General features: G+C 46.2%; 3 protein-coding genes across 3 annotated transcripts; 1 reads left to right on the forward strand and 2 right to left on the reverse strand.

Moving 5' to 3' along the window:
• Window positions 1-257: 257 nt before the first annotated feature.
• ch25hl2 (cholesterol 25-hydroxylase like 2) lies at window positions 258-1,121 on the reverse strand. Its single transcript, XM_067258694.1, has one exon. The coding sequence runs from the start codon at window positions 1,119-1,121 to the stop codon at window positions 258-260; it is 864 nt and encodes a 287-aa protein (XP_067114795.1).
• Window positions 1,122-5,277: 4,156 nt separating this feature from the next.
• On the forward strand, window positions 5,278-8,267 carry s100z (S100 calcium binding protein Z). The gene is made up of 2 exons (XM_067258196.1): window positions 5,278-5,418; window positions 7,744-8,267. The coding sequence occupies exons 1-2, from the start codon at window positions 5,278-5,280 to the stop codon at window positions 7,900-7,902; spliced, it is 300 nt and encodes a 99-aa protein (XP_067114297.1). The 3' UTR covers window positions 7,903-8,267.
• Window positions 8,268-14,831: 6,564 nt separating this feature from the next.
• crhbp (corticotropin releasing hormone binding protein) lies at window positions 14,832-19,595 on the reverse strand. Its single transcript, XM_067258231.1, has 7 exons — window positions 19,421-19,595; window positions 19,092-19,185; window positions 18,704-18,861; window positions 17,779-17,989; window positions 16,360-16,508; window positions 16,127-16,241; window positions 14,832-15,578 (listed from the first exon to the last, which is right to left on the reverse strand). The coding sequence occupies exons 1-7, from the start codon at window positions 19,499-19,501 to the stop codon at window positions 15,424-15,426; spliced, it is 963 nt and encodes a 320-aa protein (XP_067114332.1). The 5' UTR covers window positions 19,502-19,595; the 3' UTR covers window positions 14,832-15,423.
• Between the last annotated feature and the right edge of the window lie 324 nt (window positions 19,596-19,919).

Consider the following 19,919-nt stretch of genomic DNA (forward strand, 5'->3'; position numbering starts at 1 on the left):
GGAGGTGATGTGCAAATGTCCGTACATTCGCAAGGCATCGCACTTCTAGTAACATCGTTTGTTTTCGACTGAACAGGCGAAGAAGGGGGGGGGGGGGGGGGGGGGGAACAAAAGAGAAAGAGAGGGAGAGACTGACATGGAGAGAAACAGGAAATAAAAGGAGGTGAGGGAGACACACGGGAGAGACAGGAAGAGAGATAAGAGATAATACCAGTGAGAGACCAGTATGGGACAGAGGGGCGGAGGTGTAAGAGAGACTAACTCACACCCTTTCGTTTTTCTTTTCTTTTCACGTCGTCCGTGGCGACGTGGCCGGAGGGACGGGGCATGGCGTTGGTCCCCCCCAGCCAGTCCCAATGTGCAAAGAAGGGAGCGAAGTGAGTGCCGGGCTTCTGGTGGTGGGCGTCGTGCTTGGGCGTGCCTCCCCACAGCCCGAAGGGAACCAGGTTGTGCATGGCCCAGGGGAAGTCATAACCGCAGTGGTCCTCCGTGGACACCCAGATGTTGAACAGCATGAAGCCCCAGGCGGTGAGGCAGTGGCACTGGAGCAGGATGGGGTCCGCAGTGGCCCAGAAGCCCACGCTGAAGAGCTCCCAGCCGGACAGGTACTGGGTGACCAGGCTGAAGGGCTGGTTGTACTGGTGGTGGATGGCGTGGAAGGTCCGGTACAGCCAGGGCACGCGGTGGTGCAGGAGGTGCCAGAGGTAGTACTGGAAGTCGAACACCACGGTGCAGCCCAGGATGCCCAGCACGAAGCCCCATAGGGTGGGAGCTTCCCGGGGGAGGGGCGTGGGCGGCCTCCACAGCCATTGGGCGGCCGCGGCGGGGAAGATGTAGACCAGGTGGTTGTAGGTGGTGACGCCCAGCGTGGTCCAGATGTTCTCCCAGGTGACGAGCTTGTCCGGGTGGAGCTTGTAGCGGTTGATGCTGGGCCAGGTCGGGGCCAGCAGGTCCAGAAGGGTGTAGATAAACACCAGAAGGAAGTAGAGGGATATGGAGAGGATCACGGGGAAGAGAGGGCTCCTCAGGTGCTCATGATGGTTCTGGTGGAGGTAATCCCAGGCAGGCTGCAGGACCGACTGCTCAGAGAGTCTCAGAGTCAAGTTGGCTCCCTCCGACATCCAGGGAAAAGACACGCCGCTCAGTAGAATGCCAGTGCTCGTCATTGGAACGGCCAGGATTGAGGACTCCTCTCTTGAAGAGGGTTATATCTCACAGGCTTTCCTGACCAGGTGACGCGAAGGAGGATTCCTATTAGTCCACTCAAGTCGGATGGAAGATCTTTTGACGCTATCTTGTGTGTGTTTTTGTAATGGCAGATGATCTGGTGTGGTTTGTGCCAAATTGGGCTGGCGGTCTGTCTTAAGCTCTTATGTATGTTCGAAGCGCCACCTCCTCCTCTCTCCCCCCCCCACCTCCTCCTCTCTCCCCCCCCCACCTCCTCTCCCCCCCCCTCATGCCCTTCCCTCCACACTACCCCCTATCCCTCCTTCTGAGTTCTAAATGCCGGCGTTCTCTGAAGGCCCCTTTTTCTCGGGTGAGAGGAACGCAGCCAGGATGGAGAACCAGGGTCACAGCAGCACTCATTTCTGACCCACATCCTTGAGAGAGAGAGAGAGAGAGAGAGAGAGAGAGAGAGAGTGAGAGAGAGAGGGAGAGGGAGAGGGAGAGAGGGAGAGAGGGAGAGGAAGAGAAGGAGAGAGGGACAGAGAAAGAGAGAGAGAGATAGAGAAAGAGAGAGGAAGAGACAGAGCTCCTGTGGATCGGAAACGATTTGACTTGTTGTCACTTCAAAAGAGCAGTGTTTTTTTTTGTTGGGTGGGGGTTCGGTTCTGATGGAGTCGAGTCATGCTGTAATCCAGTCATCAATGCCCATTCAAGCCCTCCAACTTGTGTTGTTCTGTTCAGCATGAGTATGTGGTAGTTCATTAATTCTGCTCTCTTTTTAATGGTGCAATCTTTCATCACACCAATTTCTCACGACTCTGTCTTTATCGTTCTCTCTCTCTCCCTTACACACATATACAGTTTAAGGGTCAAGCATAATAAATCATAGGAAAGCTGTCAGAATGAACATTGAGTTCAAAGACACTTCTTTATCCATGGTGAACGACCACTGGCTGCTTGCCCTGTGTCTTTGTGTCGATGTTCAAGAGAAAAATATTGTGTTGTTGAATTATTTAAAAAGTCAAGTGACGACCACAGAGCCAGTTACTATGGTGTAGCAAAAATAATCCTGGCGGAATTATTTTCTTCTAGAATGATCACGTCTTCTAACCGCCAGTACAATGATCGGGCCCTCTGATCTCCACGTATCTTTTCGTTCTCCTCTAACGGTTGTGGCCTCAATCATCCTTCTTGTCTTTTAAATCAAGTGTACCATGATACGGATATGGACCGGCTGCCGTGGCTGGGCTTCATTGAGATTCACACGCAGTCCACGAGTCATACACAGAGCTGTGGTGGCTCTCTCGCCACTAGAGGGCAGTCACGTATCGCTGAGAGAAACTCTCTCTCTCTCTCTCTCTCTCTCTCTCTCTCTCTCTCTCTCTCTCTCTCCTCTCTCTCTCTCTCTCTCTCTCTCTCTCTCGTCTCTCTCTCTCTCTCTCTCTCTCTCTCTCTCTCTCTCTCTCTCTCTCTCTCTCTCTCTCTCTCTCTCTCTCTCTCTCTCTCTCTCTCTCTCTCTCTCTCTCTCTCTCTCTCTCTCTCTCTGAATGCGGCACATTGAGTTCCTGTCCTGAGAGAAAACATTTGAGATATGTTATGTGTCACTCCTGTTACAGAAACGGTTCTGATTTTTATTTCAACTGGGGTTAGGGTTAGTTATCTAATTGTCACACGTCTCCTTAGATTGTTCTGATATTGTTCTGTCCCTTGTTTGTTGCTGTAATAAAAAGTACTGCCGTTTCCCTAGTTCCAGAGTGGTGTTTTTTGAAGGTCAATTCTAGATTCGGTTGATACGGAACAACCAACGTCATGATGCTACTCTGGGACATGGAAATTATCTTTATTTATCTTAGTAGATGACCCATTCAGACATCTAAAATTCAATTTTCCAACAATATCAACAAGGAAATTGAATAGTGAGGTCAAACTGAGAATACCCCCGATGCTCTATATGATCTCTTGTGGTCTTTTCTGACACGCGGGTTACTTGATTACGTTTTTTTTGGTGACGCTCTTGGGCACACGTTGCGAACGTGTTTCATCATTTTAATGATCGGAAAATGACTGTAGCCATGGCAGGAAGAGGACGAGAGAAGAAGACACACCTGATGTCCCTCCAGAGGAGGTCTAAGGGGATCGAGGGTTAAAAAAAGCAGCATTCTCCCCTGTGATGGTTAAACGATTCAGATCGATTCCACGTCACATTACGTCACATTACACACAGTCCTCAGCTTACGGCTGTCATTCTACAGCAAAACCCCTTTTCTATTCGATTTTTCACCGTTTTTTGGTATGTGCTTTGTGCTGGGTGTGTACAGGATACATTCAACAGCTGTACAACAGCTACTTTGCTGTTGCTTGCCAAAAATGGCATTGTCCAGAATGGCCCTGTGTTTCACTGTGCACATGGTAAAGATTTTTTTTGTTGAAAAATAAAACTTTGACCTCTCTAAGACCCACGGAGATGATGAAATAAGAAGACATGACAAGCCCCTGTAGACCTTTAACTAAAGAGAGGAAAAATATCAAAATATCATCAGGTTATTATGCCAGAATGCATAAGCAGTAAGTATCCGATCAGATGTCACGTGATCCATTGTGTGACCGTGATTGCTCCCCATGTTAGCTTCCAGATTGCCCCTTGCAGAGTTGCGTCCAGGGAACACGTTCTATCTCAAGGGGAACGTGTTCTTTCTCCGCTCTGTTCCATCCCAGAAGAACCTCACACGGGGTCTGCAGAGCGGGGTTTGCGAGAGGAGAGAGACGGCCAAGATTTACACCAAACTCAAACCCTAAACAAGTCAAATATGATGTAACCAACGCACAACTGAGATCTTCAGAATCACGTACATGTGTGCGCTCATTCCTGAGTTCCCAAACAGCACTGTTTCTTGAACCATCTGGTCCTGGTTATGAAAAGACATAGAGAGAAGGTTTCAGTAGGATCACGGAAGAGGAACAAAAAACACGACACTGTGATAAGGAGTCAGATGGCTGAGCGGTGAGGGAGTCGGGCTAGTAATCTGAAGGTTGCCAGTTCGATTCCCAGCTGTGCCAAATTACGTTGTGTCCTTGGGCAAGGCACTTCACCCTACTTGCCTCTGGGGAATGTCCCTGTACTTACTGTAAGTCGCTCTGGATAAGAGCGTCTGCTAAATGACTAAATGTGATTAGCATCAGTGCTTGATATGTAACTACTACAGCTGTATCAAAACACCCAATGTCACATGTTTTTCTCTTTCATCTATCTTATCCTCTGATAGATCTATGAACTGCACCTGTACAGAGAATATAGCTTTGAACCTTCATCTGATTCCTGGAAAACTCTATGTTGCATCAGTTCTGAAATTTATAAAGATACTCTCATGCATTGGAGGAGCCAACCTCAACAACATTACAGCCAACATCAACTGTTCGGACAGTAAAGGACTTTTCAATAAATATCACAGTAACGTGTGTGGCCTAGCAGTCCCACATTCCCCACAAATCACAACAGTTGGGAGGTCAATTCTCAACGAACCTACTTTCAGTTGGAAGTTTATTGTGGCAACATTGGGCCCTCCGTCGAACGTAAACAGATCTTCAACTCAGACGCCTGCTCTGCCTGAATCCGAACTGTTTTCGAGTGTTCTCAAAACCAGTTCCAGCGTGAGTCTATTTGCATCCGGAAGGTCCTGAGAGGCAGGTGAGAGAGCCGTCTCAGAGGGGCCTGGTGCAGCCTCAGGGACGGCCCAGGTTACGCTGGTTCAGGGGTTGTTTTTCACTGTTTCTTTGATTCAAACCTGACACAGTTACCATGGGTCTCTCACCTGTGGAATTAATTATCACCAGTGGTGTCAGGCTCTCGGTGTCTCACTCCTCATAAACAAGCAAAGGCGCAGCACCTCGCAAATCATTTCTCCGCAGGACTATAACCAAGTAAGTGCTCCTTTCATCCTCTGCAGATCTGACCCTAACTGAGCTGCACTGAGATACTTTTGACTTGGATTGTTACGGTACGGTACTTCCAATTCCTAATGCTGCCTCACATGGGTTTAAAAGGATATTTGATTTAAAAATGATTCCTATTTTTCTCCAGTAGGTTGTGAGATACTTTGATATCCTGCAGCCATGCCGAGCCAACTTGAAGGGGCCATGGACGCCCTCATAACAGTTTTCTACAACTACTCAGGAAACGATGGAGACAAATTCAAGCTCAACAAGGGGGAACTGAAAGAGCTCCTCAACAGTGAACTTACTGACTTTCTCACGGTATGTTGGTCTTTTACATGTTGCATTTTACATTTCTGTTTCGAAGATTAATTGTTTTGAACAGAGTGTGAGAATTTAAAGGGTCTAAGAACAGCTCGGCCAGTGATAGACAACAGCTGCCCTCCTGTGACTCATTTACAGTGGTTTTGATGAAAATTAATGCGTCAAATGATAAGTACATTCAAGCTATTTTTAGTCGACACTGGGCAAGAGGCGTCGTAAGTTATTTATTTTCCCATTTGAAATAATTTCATAGTTAGTTAAGTTGAGTTTTTACACACATGTGAACCTTAAATGATATGTTGTCATGGATTAGAGATTTCTTAGTAATACTGAAATCTCTTGACATTTCCATTCCCCACATCTGGCTGAAAGCAAGCACATCCAGCTATCTTTATGAGAACAAGATGTAAATACTGGAAATGTTCCATTGAATTTGACCTTTTAACTAGAAAAGAATTACTTTAATTGATCTATTGAGCAACAGTAATTCTACTATAATGAGATGTTGGAGTGGTTGCGGTTTTGGCTGATGCCTTTTTTAATGAAAGTTATGAATGGATTTATACAACCATGTGTTCATTTAATTTAATGATTCAAATCACAATTATTTAAAAAAGTGCATTTCATCTGAGCTGCTCTATAAATATTTGCAGCATGTTCTGTAAAAAAAAAGGTTCATTAGTTTGTGTGTGCGCGTGTTTGTGTGTGTGAGTGTTTGTGTGTGAGTGTTTGTGTGTGTGTGTGTGTGTGTGTGTTGGGGGTTGGATGGGCGACCTGCGTCAGAGCTTGTGTTGGAGTGCACAGGCCTGTGTGTGTGTGTGTTGTAAAGGATGTTCTCCCGTCGTGTGGGACTGCAGAGAGGAACACAGGCTGGGGAGAGCAAGCTCTCCTCCCTCCTGTGGACGGAAGCCTCAGGTGCTCACGCATCATCATCAGTGGCCCACATCGCTGCCAAATATAGACACCCACACGCATCATCATCAGTGGCCCACATCGCTGCCAAATATAGACACCCGCGTGATGTCATCCGCCATCCTTAAGCCCAGGCTCGGAGGATCAGAAAGCGTGTCTTGGTCTTCAAGGAACACTGAGCTCACCTCACTAACAGGGAGAAACACTCACGTACCGAGAGTTAACATTTCATCCACCACGAACCAGTATTTAATGTGAAATATCAAGTGTATTAATAATCTATATTCATATTTTTTGTTGTTGTTGTTCACCCTTTTATGATTATTTTTTAATTCATGTCTCAAACTTAGATCAGATTTCAGTGACTCTTGAGTTTGAGACGTTACGATTGCTTTTTTGACTATCAGAGGTTAAGAGCATCTGCTTCCAGTAACAACACGAATGTCCTAAGGAATCAGTTGGCTGAGCGGTGAGGGAATCGGGCTAGTAATCCAAAGGTTGCCAGTTCGATTCCCTGTCATGCCAACTGACATTGTGTCCTTGGGCAAGGCACTTCACCCTACTTGCCTCGGGGGAATGTCCCCGTACTTACTGTAAGTCGCTCTGGATAAGAGCGTCTGCTAAATGACTAAATGTAAATGTAATGTGGAATAAATTGGGATTTCGACGCTGGTCTTCAGAAACAGGAAGTGGGTCCTCATCCTTCTTTCTTATCTTTGAATCGAGCCTTTCCCCTCCTCAAAAACTTCTTCCCATCTTCTGTCCATCTTTTCTCGGGTGGATTCCAAGCACTACCCAAGACAGCCACTTAAGAGCATCTGCTTCCAGTAACAAGATGAATGTCCTCGCTGGTTCGTTTGTTAAGTTCCTCTGCCAGGCTCCTCTGACTGAGGGGACACTGTAAAACGCCCTGGTTCTCAACGGACGTCGTTGTGTTTCCTCGACACGACAACCTCGAGTCAGGCTTCTCCGTTCTGATGGACTTGAGAGGTGCTCTGAAGGATCTCGCCTCGGACGGGTCACTGAACACCGACATACCTCTGGCCGCCGGCGGACTGAACCAGACTGTTATTCAGGAGCAGAAGCCCTTGAGCATGGAGAGAGCCGCGATCGAGCTCTTCCAGAGCCATCGATCTTCCGACCTGCCCAGGGCCTCTCCGCACGTGACTCCTCCATCTCAAACTGGTAGACTGGCAGACATCTTCTCTAATTGAAGTCTGCTGTTCGGGGAGAGGTTGTTTCTTGCCCTTGCAGCCAGAAGTGTGGATGGTTTCTAAGTGCCATTTAGACGAATTAATAACAGTCCATCGCCCCACTGTGCTTCAGTGATTGATTCATGCTGTCAGTATGAATCACAGTCTCATACATACGTTTGACTGTGATTAAAGTGTTATTTCTCTTCATTTCCAGTCTCAGAAGGATCCCATGCTGGTGGAGAAGATCATGAACGACCTGGATTCCAACAAAGACAACGAGGTGGACTTCAACGAGTTTGTGGTCCTGGTGGCGGCCCTGACCGTGGCCTGCAACGACTTCTTCCAAGAGAAGCAAAGGAAGAACAACAAGTAGCTGCCCCCCCCCTGGACAGCCTCGAGGCCAGGGGTCTCCAACCCTGTTCCTGGAGAGCTACCATCCAGACTGTTTTCACTTCAGCCTCAATTTAGCACACCTGATTCGACTATTTATCTGGATGATGAGCTGAATGAGGCTACATTATTTGCAGTTGAAGTGAAAACCTACAGGATGGTAGCTCTCCAGGACCGGAGCTGGAGATCCCTGCTCTAGGCCCTCCCATTCATCTGGCTGATTCACCCTGGTTCCCTTTGATTCATCACATGTTTACTCTGACCACAGCTGGAACGGCTAGATTGTTTTAATGTCCCTTAAGACACGCTAAAGATTATGTTTTGTCTTGTTGAGTTGTTGTCCGAAGTCTTCCTGGGGGATTGCTTTTGGAACCCTGTCCATTTTTTTTTTTCGCGAGCTGTTTCAAACATGCATGTTTAATAACAAGTTTGATATTCTTCTCTGTCACTCATGTCGACATTGAGGAAACTCGTTTGACGATATTTCGAGGACTTGTCACCCAGTGGCTGAACCACTAACCTATTTTTTGGTGGCCCTCATGTTTGGTATTGTTTCATCAGAATCCTTACATAAGTTGCTCAGGTTATAGACTGAATAATTTACTCAGGTGTTCCTTGTACAGGTATCTTGGTTTCTTGTGTTTAGAATGAACCTTGTGTTGTGCAACATGCTATATTTCTTCGAGCATGTTTGCCACATAAGTTGATTTGAGTCTATGTGTTAATTATTGTGAAACTAGGTCATGTACATTTCTGTTATCTAAAGGCAAAATGTAGTAATTATATTGTTTTTGTGAAAGAATAACAGCATAATAAAATCTGTCTCGCAGACAGCTGATGGATGGATTTCTGTGTCGACGTAAATGTCAACATTCATGTGTGTGCGTGTCTCAAGGAGGTCCAGATGTTCTTAGGACATGGATTAGTTCCTGAACGCTCATCTGCATGTAAGTTTCACTTTGCGGGTCAATGCATAGATATATATAAAGACTAGATGTCTTACGACGGAGTCTAGAACGTCCGCACATGGCGGCCATCTTGCTACAGTCAACTCGCTCACCCATAACATTGTGTTGAGGCTACAATTTTCAACCGATTTTTACACGGTTTGGTTTTTTATCAACGTCAGAGATGTCGTTATGTGGATAGGAGGCTGAGCGTGATAGTGGAAACTGTACAGAGTGGAGGCAGAGCGTGATAGTGGAAGCTGTACGTGCCGGGGACAGCTGTATGTGACACGGACAGCTGTATGACAGTTGGAGTCACGTGTGGGATCTCAGGATAATGACGTGTGATGGTGAAATCCTCATGAATGCCTCCAGGTTCTGCATCACTACCAGGCTCTGCATCACTACCAGGCTCTGCATCACTACTACCTGCATCACTACTAGCTGAGTGGTCATTCAACCACTCAGCACCGCATCCAAGACGCCCTCCCTGAAAACGCCTCTCGTCAAAACGTCAATCCATCCAGCCTGTTTCGTTCTGCCCCCCTGGTTGTCTGCATGTCCTTCCAGAACCCCACATTAAGACAAAAAAAAGACAAAAGACAAAAAAAACATCCAACATTGTTTCTTTATCCGCCGCTGAGTCGTACAGGAGGTTTGACCCCCCCCCTTCCCACGCCGCCGCCCCCTCCCCCGCCCCCTCCGCAGACAGATGTGTGTGTGAGGAGGGTCCCTCAGGGGGGAACAACATCCGTGACCCTACTTGTGTAATAGGCCTGTGATTGGCTGTAATTGCGCGAGATGACAATCCTGACACTCTCCCAGGATGAGGTGACACCAATCATCTCCGTTTGCCGCCTTTCACAAAAGCTCTAATCATAAAGTAGACTTAATCACTGGGTTCGGAACGGAACTTCCTCCATGATTCACACGATTGCGTTTTTTGTTGGAAAGTTGGTATTTGCTTAACCTTGCTTGGCCTTTATGCTATCACCCACTCTGGGAGGCAGGCTTTCCTCCTGTCCGTTGCAACACAGGAAAAGGATTCTTTGTTCGGGAAGTCATTGGTCAAGTATTGATGGCCCGATTGCCACTATCTCTGACCACAAGTCCTCTGGGAAGGACTGTTGCTATCAGGAAATGAGACAATGACAATCAGAGATCCTCAAAGGATAATGGAAGACCGCAAGACAAATGGAAGGGTTTCTTGCGTGTGTGTGGCCTGCCCATTAGCGGAACTCTTTGTACATCTGACACAAGGAGATCAAGTGGATATCTTAAAGAAAGACCAGACTGACAGGCTGACATTAACGGTCAGGAGATGCACACACACACACAGACACACACACACACACAGACAGACACACACACACACAAGCACACTTACAGGGGGAGGGTGGGGGATGCGTACAGCTCAGTGGTTGAGCATTTGTGTGCAAAACAAGAGTTCCCAGATGCAAAGTCAGATGGCTGAGTGGTTATGGAATCGGGCTATTAATCAGAAGGTTGCCGGTTCGATTCCCAGCCTTCGAAATTATGTTTTGTCCTTGGACAAGGTCACTTCACCCTACTTGCCTCGGGGGAATGTCCCTGTACTTACTGTAAGTCGCTCTGGATAAGAACGTCTGCTAAATGACTAAATGACAATCCACCCCTGCGCAGTGTTTTGGATACAAGTAACTGCTGAGAGAATACACTGTTTCAGACAAACTAACACACACACACACACACACACAGAGAGACAGTAAACGTGGCGTCATGGTGACAGCAGTGATTGACATCAGAGCAGCCACCTCCTCTCAAGGCGTCACCGTGTGATCCCTGGCCACTGAGGAGATTGGCAAAGACAAGGAGAGGAAGGACTGAAATAGATATTCATGACAAATACAGAATGATGGGGTTCTTCACCCTATATGGCTCGTTTGTCCGCGGAAAGAGAGAGAAAACAAAAGAGAGAGAGAGAGAGAGGGGGGGGGGGGGGGGGGGAAGAGAGATAGTGAACGAGAGATGAAATGAGGAGAGATGAAAAGAGATAAGGATTGTTTTTGTTCAGGGCAGATAAGGTGTCCAAGGGGAGGAAGGAGGAGATACAGTATGAACGCTGGTTGAAAGTGCTCCCCCCAAAACAACAGAGGAAGGTCATGTGGATCGAAAGAGGAAAACAACCCATTTACAGACACAATAATAATCCATCAGCTGGGCCTTCCTGGAGCTCATGATATTTACTACAGACCCACACGAGGGCACACGGCTATTTGCCACCCCTCCCAGACCATCCGGCCTAACTGGAGAGCGTCTTTGTAAAGAGCCCGGGGCCTTCCTCTTCCTCACGCCATCCATCCCCTCACCCCTCTGACACCATGTGCGTCACCCTCTGTCGTCGCTCCTCGTAGAACTGAACGGCGTGTGTGTGTGTGTGTGGTGGTAGATCTCTCTGTGTCATCCTCGGGATATAATCTCAACAAACACCTGTCGTGTATTTCAGCTGAGTGATAGCTCCTCTCTCCGTGGAATAGGATCCCAGCGATAGAAACACTGGAGGAAGCACAGAGGACCGCCGCAAACACGACGCATGTATAAAAAAAAAAAGGAAAAGATTGTTTTCCCTTCCTGCCGGAATGCAGCAAATGGACATCCCTTCATCCGCCCACATCAAAGCAGAGGAGAGCTCCATTGTCATGTAGATCGTGGGTAGCCTTTCAGCATTGGTGCGGGTGATCAGGGCCTGTGTTCCCAGGTGGGGAGATGACGACCCGTGAGAGAGCGAGTGTGTGTGCGTGTGTGTCAAGAGATGTTTCCTTGTTTTTCTCCTGTCACTGTCTTTGGCTCAAGTTTTTTCAAATCAAGCGTATCAGCGGTCTCCTTGTCACACGATGGTTACTTAGCAACGATGGTGAGAACCGAGTGAAGATGGAGTCAAAGTACAAAGTTGTGAAGACACGTGTTCACAGCGCAACATCTCAAACAGCCACCACAAGATAGAGGCAGACAGACAGACAGACAGACAGACAGACAGACAGACAGACAGACAGACAGACAGACAGACAGAGAGAGAGAGAGAGAGAGAGAGAGAGAGAGAGAGAGAGAGAGAGAGAGAGAGGAGAGAGAGAGAGAGACAGAGAGGAGAGAGAGAGAGAGTGAGTGAGTGAGTGAGAGAGAGAGAGAGAGAGAGAGAGAGAGAGAGAGAGAGAGAGAAGGAGAGAGAGAGTGAGAGAGAGTTTCACTAATTCTCAGTCCCACCGAGTACAGCCTAATCTGGCCTCTTCACCGGAACTGAAAGGTTTGCGTTGGCTTTGCATCACTTTCTCCTCCCCTGTGTGTCACGTTCTGTGTGTGACTTTCGCCGAAATCCCCTGTTTGCAGCGGAAAGGAAAGTTTGCTTCTCTTCACAAACAACAAACATTTCCGCTGATGTGTTTCCACGCGCTTTTGTCACCATGCAGGCAGGTGAAACAGCACAGAGAGAAGCCCTGGGGAGCCCAGGGCTGATGACTGACTAACCCCTGACAGTCAGGATGAGAAGCACAAGATCTGAATCAGAATACAACCTGAAGAGAATACAGTACAGTGCAATACAATACTGAAGCATGCCACATCTACCTCTAGGTTGGAATGGTCCCAGTTTCAGGCTGGGGGCCAGTGAGGCTGGGGTCCAATAGGTCTAGGGCCAGTGAGACTGGGGGCCAGTGAGACTGGGGGCTGGTGAGGCTGGGGGCTGGTGAGGCTGGAGGTACTCTTCCAGATCCAGATACAGGAGGGAGAGTAGAGAGAGGGGGGAGCCAGGGGAGAGCAGCGAGAGAGAGAGAGAGAGAGAGAGAGAGAGAGAGACACTGTAATCGCAGTAAACTGCAGAGTAAGAGGGGAAGAGAAGAGGAGGAGAGGAGAGTGAAGGAATAGGTGTGTTACATAACGCTCTGGCGAATCTCAAACTGCCAAAAGAGATCTGCACCACACCTGATAAGACAGCACTGAGCCCTGGAAAGTAGAGAAACTTGACAATGACTGTAAGGGTGCTATTTTGAAGCACTTGGCTGAACATGAATCTTGATAGAGTATGGGCTGGATGAGGGTGGCTCTTGTACAATACACCCATATTGATGGCAATTAACCTGCTTGATTTTCCTCATTCCTAATTTAGAATAGGCAAGCTTGAATACTGAATAAAACACAGATTTAGATTATTTCTGGAGAAAAAATCTGGAGATTACATTTTACATATTACTTTTATCTGAGATTTATATCACCCACACATCTGAACCCCTGAATTGCCTGTATGCAATTATTTTATTTTCTTCTTTTGATTTTCTTTGTGTTTTGAAAAACGTATTATCCGAGCTGATGGCGTGAGTACCTCCTTGGTGATGGAAAAAGCAAGAAAAATCACAGGAAGTCAATCATGTTTGAGATAGCGTCATCTAATTGGTATTCTGTTGCATTCAGATAGACCTTTATGAAGCTGAATGGACTTTCGCCACACTCTGAATGTAACCTGAGGGAATAAGTAACTCCTTGTGATAGACAATCATGGTAACCTGAAGGCCTATTATAGTAGTTACTCTACAGGCTACAGGTATAGTTAGGTCTGTAAATGTCTGATTCACCAACCTCTCATTTCACTGTATTTCTAAAGCCTGTTCTTCTGTGGATCTGTGGATCTTAGTGTTCTGTAGCCCCAGGTGGGTCTGGTTCCTATTCTCAGCTTCTTTTTGGGTTCGGATGAATGGCCCATCAAGGGAGGTTATCGTAACTAGGTTACAGAGGTCTCTTCCTGACATCGTGTTTTGTCTCTCTAGAACCTTCCTGAGAGCGTGACGGCTGATCGATACGTTCGCTGTTATTTTCTTGTCAAAACAGTAACAGGACAGAAATACATTTTGAATGGAAGTCAGTCATGATTTCTAATTGACTTTTCTCAATTGCAGTCTGTAATTACCTATATGCCTCACAGCTCAAAGGAAATCATCATCATTTCCATCCGTCCACAAACGCGTGGGAGGCCCTGTAAGAAAGACGCCCCGCGCACACACCCCTACACGCGCTCTCCCTATCTGTCTCTCACACACACACCTGCACAGATGTGTACGTGTTTATCAGCATGAGACCAATCCAGGATGACTTTTCTTCTTGTCATTTGACAGCAGGGGAAAGCACACACAGACACACACAAACACAGACACACACAAACACACACAAACACACACACACACACAAATACCGGCCCCCTGGGAAGATATCAGATTTGTATCAACTACTTCTGTGAGGCGTGATGTGGTTGCAGGTGTCTCACTGCGATAATACACCCCCAGACCTTTAATCAAGGGAGCCCTGGTGCCCCCCCCTGGTGCCCCCCCCCTGGTGCCCCCCCCCCCCTCTGGTGCCCCCCTTCACCCCCCCCGGTGACACTACTCTGCCATCCCTGTCAGGATGGGGGGTGGTAACAGCTCCGGAAGCAGACCTTTTAGCTGTGTGCAATCCACCTTGACATCTGCCAGATAAGAAAAACTATCCTCGTTTTGTTGTTGTTGCAGAATACATTATCGCTATATGTAAGAGTACACTTGCAGAAAAGAAAATCTGATTTCATGCTTGTGTGTTTGTATTATTGTCATGTAATGCTCATTGCGCTTGTTGTTGCATTACACTGGAACAGGATAAAAAATAAATAATAATTTACCGGATGGATTATCACGTTTGACAAACCATTCAATCAAATAGTTTTAATTGGATTTATGGCCCTTAAGACTCTGTGTGGATGTGATTGGATTACTCAGAAGTAGGTTGACCAATAGGAAATGTGCTTGTCTGAGATCAATGTTTTTCTAATATTGTCTTTAAAAACCTGTTTCCTGTTTATGAATGTTGTTTAATTTTCTAAATGATATGCTGAATGCAACGTGACTGAAGCATACTTGATCTCATTTAAAAAATTACGATAATTACCAGCCTCAAAGAAAAATGTATCATGCGGTTAAATTTTATTACAAAAGAATAGTTTGATATAAATAAATATAGATAACAGCAATGGACATAATTTTACATGTTCTATTGCATCCTTGAATAATTGATCTTACTACTGTATGTAGTGGAAACCTGATGGGGTAAGACTCCAACATACTATTTCTGGAGTATAAAAAGAAACATTTATTTCTTTAGTACCGTTCCCCTGAAAGAATGTTGACCACATATCCAGTATATAATCCTATGCCAATGCTCTATGTTTCATTTCAATAAACACACGTAAGACACATAAATACTGAGTAGAACCAATAGCATTGCCAACAAACACAAGAGAACCGTTTATTAGGCTTGCGCGAGCCACAATTTATATAACATAATGAAAAAGATCAAAACAATAAAATAAAAAAACAGAACACCAAAATGAGGTAAAAAAATAATAAAAGAAAGATTCTCTTCATTTAACTGGAACGGAGAGAGGGGCATGGCAACCCACCGCACAGTTTTTTTCCGTTATCAGTCACATGGTATGTTTGGTGCTTCCGGTGTGGTAGGTGACACACACACACACACGTGTGCGCCCACACGCGCACCAGGAGACCTCAGCCGGAGAAGCAGTAATCTTCCACACTGTTCCCTCTGATCCGGTGAAGATCCTGCTGGTCCAATAGCCGGTAGTTGAAGGACACTCGGTTCACAAACTTTCCACTGGACACCATCCTCACCACTGTGTTGTCACAGGCTATCTTCATACGGACTGGAGAAGGGGGACAAAGACAGGGACCCACACTAGCATTAGCATTAGCATTACCACAAGTAGTTTCACTAGCATTAGCATTAGCATTACCACAAGTAGTTTCAGATGGATGGATCACATTCTTTTTCTGAATTCAATGTACTTCTTGATCTGATTTAGAGAAACTAATAGGAGAAGCCGAAACCTCACAGCTAGTGGCCCCCACATAAGTAATCAAATCTGCAGATGAAAGAATCTTACTAAATGAGATTTGGAGAGTGAATAGTCCAAGAGCCAATTGCAGTGTGTGTGTGTGTGTGTGTGCGTGTGTGTGTGTGGGGGGGTGGGAGGCGTGTGTGTACGTGTGCGTGTGTGTGGGAGGGGTGTGTGTGTGTGGGTGGGAGGGGTGTGTGTGTGCGTGTGTGGGGGTGGGTGGGGGTGGGTGGGTGGGAGGGGTGTGTGTACTTGTGGGTGGGAGGGGTGTGTGTGTGGGTGGTGTGTGTGTGTGTGTGGCTGGGAGGGGTGTGTGTACGTGTGGGGGCAGGTGCGAGAGGTGTGTGAGCTCTCACCAGGACTGTTGGAGTAGCAGAGGTCAGCCACTGTAATCATCTTGGACGTGTCCACTCCGCTACCTCCCAGAAGCTCCACAAAATCCCCCGCCTCCACACAGCCAAGAGAGGACTTCTGTAGGAGACAACCCAGCGTGGGCTTAGCATCCTGTCCCAAGCACCCCCACAGGGTCCAACAAAACACCAACGTCTGACCATCTCTGTGTTGGAGGACGAGGAAATCTCTGTGTTACCTGGATTGGGAAGTCGTTGAGGTGTCCCAGGGAGAGATCAGAGACCTGGACCTCCACTGGGTAGATGATTGAGAAGCTGCAGTTCCTGTACTGCTGGGGGATCACCATTGTAAAGGTGCCCTCTGGTGTCTGGGAGATGACATTGCAGGCTGAAGGGAGACAAGTGGCACACGCAAACATATTCAGAGAATGAAAACATTTTTTTATTTATTTAACAATGTTTTGGTTTTGTGAAATAAAGGTTCAGTGCACCAAATACACAGACTACAGGCTGGAATCTAGGGCGGAAGCCATAAAATTGTGACAAGCTCCACAGTGACACCGGTCACACCAACTCGTGCTCACACAACCACCCCCTCTGACACACTCACACACACACACACACACACGCCTGAAATCATGTCCTGGCACTTGAGGACACCCGAGGACACACACTCACTAACATAAGGAAGAGCTGAGCTTAGAATGTAAGAAGCTCTGCGCTGTGTACGTTTGCCAACTGCCGAATACCCCATCCAGAGGACTAAGAGACCAACTGAATTATTTTTGCTACACCTGTGCTGACTGATCAGTAGATTGTAATCAAGCACCCTGCTGATAAATTGTACTGATGAGCAGAATATAGCTGCAATCAAAATCTGATAGTGAAATTAGACAGTGATTGGTTTTTGCAATCACTCAAACCTTGCCAAAAACTGTGGTTTCACAGTTTCACACTTTGTAAAGGATAAATCCTGACAAAAATACACTCATTAACACTCTTGTGGTGTTCAAATACCTGTTATCTTTTGTAATTTTATGAATCTGGCTGATGTGACAATTACATTTACCCCAGGGAATTACTTCAACTGTTTGTCAACTGACAAACTAACTAACTTACTAACTAACCAACCAACTAACATTCTGCCTTACACTTCTTCTGCACATACATAGTTTTAGTGTTACAGTAACTGAAGCTGATAATGAATCTCCCTTGTGTTGAAATCTGTGATAGCTGCAAATTCACCAAAGGCACATTTAAAGCAGCAATTTGCTGGCATCCTGTTGGGATACTTAACCACTGAAGTCACTGCACCAGACTAGCTGCAGGGCTTATATTTTAGCATGATTATTTATAAATACAGATGTTTGGAAAACCCTACTGTTAAGAGACAGACAGAAAGAGAGAGAAAAAGAGACAGAAAGAGAGAGAAATAGAGAGAGAAAAAGAGAAAAAGAGAGAGACATAGAGAGAGAAAAAGAGACATAAATAGAGAGAGAAAAAGAGAGAGAGAAAAAGAGAGAGAAAGAGAGAGAGAAAGAGAGAGAAAAAGAGAGAGAGAGAGAAAAAGAGAGAGAAAAATAGAGAGAGAAAAAGAGAGCGAAAGAGAGAAAGAAAGGATGGATGGTTGAATAGAAAGAAGGCTCTTTTCTACTCACGGAAAGGGTTGGTGAGTCTCCTTACGGTGAGGGTGAAGCCACTGCCGGCTGTTTGGACACGGAAGAAGACCATGGCGACGTTCTGAGAGGAGCGCACAGCTCTCCTGGTCATGCTGGAGTCACAGTAGTCCACGTAGCGCTGCGACAGCGGCAGAGGGTGGTCCTGGGAGCTGGGAAACTTCTCCCCCTTCATAACCCAGCCGTCAAACACCTGTTGGGGTGCAAGGGTGAGGAGTAAGATTGCATTATTTGTGTGACCATGGCTGGATGGTTGTTGTTGCCATGGTAAAGGAGCTTGTGGCTCACGTTAATCCAGGAAGTGTTGTGTTTGTGATGTGTCTGTGGCTCACGTTAATCCAGGAAGTGTTGTGTTTGTGATGTGTCTGTGGTGACGGTAATCCAGGAGGTGTTTTGTGTGGAATGGGTCTGTAGCAACAGTAATCCAGGGACGGATTTGAACTGCCCATTTAAGCAGTCTTCTCCTCAACTCCATTGTAAAACATCAATCCCCCAATCTAGACCCAGGAAGAAGATTGAATCTCCCTATTTTATACCTTATGACGACATTGTGCTAAGTATATTGTATTACTGGCAATTACCTAATAGTGCTAAGAACCAGTGCCCTTAAACAGGAGGATGAGGGGGGGGGGGGATTACGGCTGACCTGCTACTTCGTGGGGACAAACTCTGCTTAGGCTAGGGCTTGAAGACACAACAAAGACCTGATGAAAACTGCTGTTATGGATCTTGAGTTATCTATGTGAAACGCCATTATTGCTGTTGGCAAGCAGGTTCTGCAAGCAGCGTTTTTATTAGATATTTTCTTCAGGATCCCTCTGACCTTAACCCTGGGTGGTGGAGAGTCAGCCTGGTAGGGAAGGCTATTTGGGACGGTTTGGGATTGAGGAGATGGAAGTCTGGTTACCTTGATGAAGTCTCCTCCCCTGCAGTCGATGTCCACGTTGTCGTACTCTACGCTAATGACCTCGTTTGGCTCAGCAATAAAGAAGGCTGCACAGCTAAACTGTGGCCGGTCAGCTGTGAAGGTGAATTGACCCTCTACCGACACCATGTCCAGACACCCTGAAGAGAGAGAAGGGGGGGAGAGAGAGAGATAGAAACAACTAGTAAATAAATAAAAACACAGTAACAAGCCATTATAATAATTTTGCACTTGTTTTCAATTTTTTTTTATTAATGGTTGATGAAAGACAAAATTAACAGCAGTGCGTCAAAAAGTCTGAACTTCAACATAATATATTGCCGCAAGAGTAGTCTATTACTTCAGAAAACAAGAGCGTGCAGTTACTCACGTAAAGATCTACGGTACATTAATTCCTCAGGTAATTCTCTTTTGAGCTCCGAATTGAGAAGTGAAAATAATCCTTCTGTTGAAATATCGTTGTCCTGTGTAAGAAAGAAAACCCCGTTAAATTGAAATCATAATAAAGTACATTCTAAAAGCAGCCCATGCTCAAAATCCGCTGTTCAGGCAAATTACACTGACTTTTATTAATGGAAAAGTTTTCCCAACCTTGACAAACCATTTTTCCTCCTAATGCGTTTCAAACGCAAAGCAATTGCAGCATAAACAATAATCGGAATCAAAAGACAGGAAAGTAAAGTGTCTCAGGAGGCTTACCTCGATGTACCTGGAGTCTCCCTTGAGGACTGACAGACACAACACCAAAAAGAACAGCTGCTCTCGGAAAGTGCCCTCCATAATTACGTTCAGTCTCTCTCTAAACTGACTGCACCTGAAGATGGAAAAGTCTGAACCCACGCTCCTAGACAACCTCCTTTTTATAGGACGCACTCGAGTCGTTTCTTTAAAACTGTTGTAAAGATCAATCGAAACAGCCACTACCGCATAGGTTCGACCCCCCAAATTGCGTGGTTGTGACGAGAGCAAGGGAGGTCTCCGAGCTAAACAGATTGACAACTGCGAAAGAGAGAGAGAGAGGGGGGGGGGGGGAGAGAGAGAGAGAGAGAGACTTATGTCAATTGGTTTAAGGCAACGGCACCAATCTGTCTTCTTTAAATACGTTTTTACTAATTAAACAATAATACAGTACAGTATGCCATGGCAAATTATAGCCTACTATTTTTCCATAAAATGAGTTTTGTGTCTTTCAGTTACA

The sequence above is a fragment of the Osmerus mordax genome, chromosome 20, assembly GCF_038355195.1.
Source record: "Osmerus mordax isolate fOsmMor3 chromosome 20, fOsmMor3.pri, whole genome shotgun sequence".
NCBI lineage: Eukaryota > Metazoa > Chordata > Actinopteri > Osmeriformes > Osmeridae > Osmerus > Osmerus mordax.